Here is a 7,034-nt window from a genome sequence, read left to right as displayed (position 1 = left end):
TGCAACTCCTTTGGTAACCTAATTTGGACGGGTTTAAATAGCAGCAAGACGTCCAGAAGCCGCACGAACGACTTGGGAGGCAAAAACATCAATCTTGGAGTGGAATTGAAGGCAAGAACAAGCAATTGATGCAAGATTTACGAGATTTCTTCAACCTTTGACAACCCGGTGACGTATTTTATTCATATTTTGTTAGTTTTCGTTATTTTTCAAAAAAACTTGTTCGCCAAATATTTCTTTCGATTTAAATTACCGCAAGTGTACGGTTCTTTAACAAGTAATAAAGTGGATCAATTGAGTCCGAATATCATCCCACGGAGATTGGTTAATTCAATTTTACTTATTTTAGCCTTAACCGAAACTAATTGAGTTGAAATGAATTTCGGAATCAAAAACCCTAATTTTGGTAGAAATCCCCAAATTGAAAAACCCTAATTTCAAATCAAACCCTAATTACTTAAATTCACTTAACTAATGACTCAATTACGAAATGTTATGAAAAATCGATGAAATGTATTGTCAATTTATGAAAATCTATGTAAAACAAATGCACTAGGATCACGAATCCCCAAATAATTACCAATTAAACCCTAATTTCACAATTTTGATAATTCAATAAGAATTTGATAAATCAATGCTCCTAAATCTATTCAATACTCTCTCTCGAGATGTATTGAACCTATTCTCATAAATCATCAGCCTATATCTCTATGACGGATGCAATTTTACAAGAACGCATATAATCTTTTTGTGAGTAATTAAAGATTTACATAGGGGATAGGGGTATATTTCTATCCTCTATCGGACCCTATGATGAATTATATATGTCGAGTCTAATCTAATTTTCTCAAATTCAGAATTAAACCACCAAGTTCACACAAATCAAGTGCACATTAATTGTGGAAATAAGTAAATCAATATAATCCATTCAAATATCCATCAAACTAATAATTCAAAATCATGAAATAGAAAGTTTAATAAAAATTACATGGTTCATCGATTACCTAGTTGCAAAAATCTAGCCTATCATGATAAAAATAACGAAAACTAACAAAATATGAATAAAATACATCACCGGATTGTCAATGGTTGAAGAAATCTCGTAAATCTTGCATCAATTGCTTGTTCTTGCCTTCAATTCCACTCCAAGATTGATGTTTTTGCCTCCCAAGTCGTTCGTGCGGCTTCTGGACGTCTTGTTGCTATTTAAACCCGTCCAAATTAGGTTACCAAAGGAGTTGCAATCATATAAGGAAAGTGCAAAATTCGGGAAAATTTATACCTATGCAACCGCATAGGTTTAAGAAAAACGCCCTTTTTCAACCCTGGAGGCTCACTCGCGACCGCATAGGTTTTATACTATGCGGTCGCATAGTATAGCTAGCTTCTAGTTTAATTCATTTTGATCCTCAAGTTTCATTCCTTCACTCCTTGACCTCCTCTCTTGTTCCTAATTGCTCCAATGGTCCCTTATAACTTCCAATTGGTACTTGGCTTGATCAATTGCTTGATGTACTCATCGGGTCAACTTTTAGATAATTGCAATTTGGTCCCTGAATTTTCTCTTTGCTTCAATTTGGTCCTTTTTCGGCTCTTTTCTCCTGAATTCCACTATTTCCATAGAATTTCCTACATTGCATGAATTTGACAAAGTTAAGTAACAATTAAATAAATTTACCTGTATTTAAGTCATGTTTGTAATGTAAATAAGTGTGCAAAAACACACTTATCAAACCCCCCAAACTTGAACTATTGTTTGTCCTCAAATAAGATAGTGATATAATTCTGAACAAACATGGCTTAACACCTTGCCTTGGCTCAGGATTGGACTAAGTAATTGATTTTATGAAAATTTATCAGTGCAAGATGACATCAACCTTCAACTGTTAAGTGCATACTTGACGCGTGTGTGTGAATTCATGCTAACGTATCAAGTTTATGATGAGTTTGAGTCCCGACCCTAAGTGGTCAAATGTCTCCTTACTCGCTCGAGAGATACACACCCCCCAAACTTATTCTTTTCACTCAATTATCCCGAGGTTGTGTTTAAAAATTATGAGTTTACCTAGCTTTAGTTCTCACCCTTTCATAGTTTGGATTAATTTTACTATCATAGTTCACACGTCAACAAGTGAAGGCTCTCCTAGTTTTGATTGCTTCGACACTCAAGACTAAACTAGGTTACTTGTCTCGCCTCAAAGGTATAGTTTCTTCCACCAATTGTCCAAGGGCTTTTCTTCTTGTTATTGTCCCTTTTTGTTTTTTTCACTTTTCTCTGGATTTTTTTTATCTTATCATCTTCTCATTTGCTTTCTATATAACCCATGTAACGAGCTTTAGGCCGGTGACTCCCAAACCAGTTGGTTTTAGGGTACCAGGTTTTAGACCCTTGCAGGCTTATTCACTCGAGTTATAAAGGCTCGATCAGATGACTTTTTATTAACTTCTTTACTTCTTACTTTTATATGACCCATGTATCGAGCTTCAGGCCGGTGATTCCCAGATCAGTTGACCTTAGGGCACCAGATTTTGAAATATCCTTACAAGCTTACTTGCTCGAGTCATAAAGGCTGAAAAAAAGAAGTGTCTTATTCTTACAAATTAAGTTCATGCCCTCATTTTTCTAGACATCTGGTATCCAAAACTAACCCTCAATTTAAGATTTTCACCTACTCTTCATCCCACTGGTCTAGGCAATCCACACAATAATTCATGCACGGAGCCTCACTCATTTCAATGTTCTCCTATAATAGTTCAACTATCACCAAACTGTCTTAAGGTATTTTACGGGTTCATTCAATAGAGGGTTATAACTATCTCTCTACTTTATGCTCAAAACCCCAATCACTTACCTAACATGTCAAGCATGAATGACGTGCATAAAGAATGTCAAGTATTGCATCAACAAGTATAGGTTAGCCTAATTAGCACCGATTCCAAAGTTCTGAAATGTACCAATCCAATAGTAACATCATAGTCGGCAAGGCGATTAAGCTCACACAAGTATACATAAGCATAATCAATATTCACTCACAAGCATGTCTCATGCAGCAATTAGTCAAAATAAATCTAGATTGTGGAAATGCAATTAGTTATATGCCGAATGTCTTAATCAAATTATGCCACCATCCCCCAAACTTATACAAGACATTGTCCACAATGTGAAAAAAATAAGTTTAGAAGGCAGAATTTAAGGAAAATGAATACAAATTAGGCAAACGATACTTCCCTGATCAAAACGGGGGCTGCAATGGGAAGCTAGAGCCTGCAGTATCATCAGCTGGAGGTGGAGGTAAGCGCGCCAAGATCTCTCTCATCAGTGCTGATTGCTGTGTCATTTCATCATGGATTCCCTCAACACGTGTCTCCAAGCGGTCCAAACTCTTCCAAGTTTCATTTACCCTCATCTGGATGCCATCCACCCTGCCCACATACACACCGAGTCGATCGTTCATAGTGTCCATCTCTCTCCTAGCTGCCTGGGCATTCTGACGAGCAGCACGTGACATATCAGTGGAAATGCGGATGTCACGGTGGGCTGTATGCATCTCAGTCGTCAAAGTCCCCATAGCCTGCTGGAGACTCTACACGTCTCGGCTGGTCCCCGTGGTGGTGGTGAAAATCTGGTGCCACAGCTGTGCATTTAACTCAGCCTGTGGTGGAGAAGCTTGAGGCATCTCCTAATCTGCTTGCTCGTGACCTTGCTCTCCCTCCTGTCTGCGCCTCTCAATTTCTTGCTTCTCCCAATGCTTTAACCTGGCTCTGTCTTGGGCCTCCAAAGTACTGCGCTTTATGGTGGGGCTGGGTTTGGCAACCACCTCCCCGGATACAATGTTTATACCAGCAGCTATGTAAATTTCGGAGATGAGGCTCGGGAAGATCATTGAGCTGTGTCTATCTCCCAAAGTACCCACATGATGTATCTGATCATAGCAAAGAGTGGCAAGATCAACCTTATTACCTCGCACCAAGTGATAAAGGAATCCAGCTGTGGGATCTGTGAATGTGGTCCTGTGAGAGGTAGGCTCAATGTTGTGGCACATAAACAGCCACAGGATTGCTATAGACGGTGTAAGCTCAATCTGATGCCACTCGGTAGTGGGAAGTGGCCATGTATTCTGTCGCCTCAATAAGATCTCCGCCACTTCAGGCCAATTGAAGTCACTCGGTACAGGCGTTATGTTGTCCCACGTGAGCTGGTAGTAGTCTTGAATAACTTCGGGTGAGAATGTGATCCATTTTCCCCGGACCCAAGTTTGATGTAGGTGATCGGACCCTGGTGTGTCAATTTCAGTATTGAAGTTGGCGTAAAATTCCCCCACCAACAATTCATAACTCCGATGTGGCTGCTCCACTATTTTATTCCAACCACAGTTCTGCACCAAACTAGTCAGCTCGAAACTGGGAAAGTCTTCCAATTTAACAGCTCGTTCTGGTGTCACTGTCCATCGACTCACTATGTTTTCATAATGGGCTGCTGCCTCGACGGCAAAAATCTTTGTATACTTCCTTCAAGCACGCGAGTGCGTGCTGTGCCGGATGATGAGCCAACCTTCTCCTTCCCTTTTGAAGTTCGTTTTGGTGGCATCCTGCAAAGTTTGAAAATAGCTAGCATTAGACATCTTGTTATACAATGAGAAATCATAATGAAATGAAAAGCACGTAAAGCACAAATCCCCCAAACTTGTTTCAATAAGCATGTATTCTACCACGGTGTAATGAACAATGTATGATGATTAGAGTAGTATAAATGTATAGTCCACATGAAAATATAAGGAAATTTTGGAAGAATATGCTCATAGTTAAAGGGTTGGAGTCATGGTTGAGTGTACACCTTCGGCCCCGGGCACCATCGAGAATTATCAAGATTGTCCCGAGCAACCTCTGGGCATATGGAAGTATGCAATGAGGTCTAGCACATACTCAAATTTCAGCTCAATCGGAGGTCGTTGGGTGTGTCAAATAGTAGTGTAAAATAAGGGACGGAGGGTGCTTGGGCATGCTATGACTTAGCTATTTTTGTGCATGTGTGTGTTGATGTTGTCTAAGTCATATTGTTTGGTAATACGTCACAACGAGTTATTCCATTCATCGAATAGTCAAATGCCATGCTAGATGTTCATAAATGTAATAGATTACCAAAAAATGTGCATTTTATCGAACACGTTGTGCGCAATGTGAGATCTTCATATACTAGCCAAAAATTGATTATTTCACATGGTTCCCCATTCAAAAATCAATCACCAAGCGCATACACATCCGTCAATCAAATGAATTTAAGGCAAAATATACCAAAATACCCAAAAATTATCAATGTGGCAATTTATCAAACACATTACAAGCATAGAGTGGAAATGGTGGAAATTGAATGAATTTTGATTTAGAATCATTCCAAAGTTTCACATAACACAAGCACAATCAATCCATATGCACAAGAATTATTCCAAACTCCCTCAAATCGCCAAAATTACATTTATCATCAATAAAACCGAAAATGAATTGAGGGAGGGTGAGAGAACACATACCTTTTCTTTGCAGGGTTTAATCAATGGAGAGAATGGATTTCCTATCAATGATATCACAATGCAACGAATGAATTGGTGTGTGATCTTAGCTTAAAATCGATTTAGGAGGAGAGTGAAAGGTCGAAAATGATATAGAAACCCTTAGCAAATGATTCGAGCGTGGGTTTTAACCCACGCCTTTTTCTACCTATGCGGCCGCATAGTTATAACCTATGTGGTCGCATAGGTGTATTGGTTTTGTAACTTTTACTTTCGATAGGTGCCTATGCGGTCGCATAGACACCATGTCTATGCGATCGCATAGGCACACAAATTTTTTTTTTAAATAAAATAAAATAAATAAAACAAAGCCTCTTTTAAAAAAAAAAAACTCGATTTTTGTCCCAAAATTTTTTTTTTTGAAAAAGACCGACTCTCAACGCTCCCAATTTTTCAGAAACATACTTTTAAAATATTGACATGTGAAATTTAGAAGACATAATATTCCTCGAAATACGTGAATTCCACAGTCAACTACCAAAAACAACGTAAATCAACCCGAACTTGTGTGTGATACTTAATGACTCGTGTGCATAGAGCTTGGACTCTTTGAAATGCCTAGATGATTGATGACCACATAACGGAATACTAAATGAATGTGAAAATAAACTTCCTAAGTTAATGCAGAAACATAATAAAGTAAATAAACAAATAAAAAGGATACAGTTGGTTGCCTCCCACCCAGCGCTAAGTTATAATCGATAGCTCGACTTTTTTGCGGCTGCTTCATTCTGGCGTCTCGAGTTGAACGATTAACTTTTGTTTAGAGAAGTCACCGCCCCAGTAGTGTTTCAACCTTTGCCCATTGACAGTGAAGGTACCCTTATTCTCATTGCTCACTTGTATAGCCCCATATGGTAGAACTTTTGTAACTGTGTAGGGACCCGACAACCGTGATCGTAATTTTCCTGGGAATAACTTGAGTCTCGAATTATACAGTAGTACTTGCTGCCCCACTTCGAATACTCGCCTTTGAATATGCATATCATACCACTTCTTGGTTCGCTCCTTGTAAAGTTTTGCATTTTCATAAGCCTCCATTCTAAATTCATCCAATTCATTCAGTTGCAGTAGACGCTTTTCTCCGGCGGCATTCAAGTCCATATTTAACTGTTTCATAGCCCAATATGCCCGATGCTCCATTTCTAATGGCAGATGACATGCTTTCCCAAAGACTAGGCGGTATGGAGAAATGTGATCGGGGTATTGAATGATGTTCTGTAAGCCCATAATGCATCGTCCAGCTTTTTAGACCAATCCTTTCTAGATGAATTCACAGTGACCTCTAGTATTCTCTTCAGCTGCCGATTAGATACCTCAACTTGCCCGCTGGTTTGTGGATGATATGGAGTAGCAACTCAGTGTTTAACGCCATATTTATTCAATAGCTGCTCAAACTGGCGATTACATAAATGCTTGCCCCCATCGCTGATTATAGCTCGCGGTGTACCATATCGGGTGAAAATGTAT

At 39.0% G+C, this 7,034-nt stretch overlaps 1 protein-coding gene across 1 annotated transcript; it reads right to left on the bottom strand.

Annotated features, from left to right (window-relative positions):
• Window positions 1-6,290: 6,290 nt before the first annotated feature.
• LOC111397977 lies at window positions 6,291-6,794 on the bottom strand. Its single transcript, XM_023024941.1, has one exon. It carries the CDS (start codon window positions 6,792-6,794, stop codon window positions 6,291-6,293), a length of 504 nt encoding a protein of 167 aa, XP_022880709.1.
• Window positions 6,795-7,034: the final 240 nt, after the last annotated feature.

Source organism: Olea europaea, chromosome 7 (assembly GCF_002742605.1).
Source record: "Olea europaea var. sylvestris chromosome 7, O_europaea_v1, whole genome shotgun sequence".
NCBI lineage: Eukaryota > Viridiplantae > Streptophyta > Magnoliopsida > Lamiales > Oleaceae > Olea > Olea europaea.
Note: the sequence above shows the minus strand (reverse complement) of the source record. Positions and strands in the feature narration are given on the sequence as shown.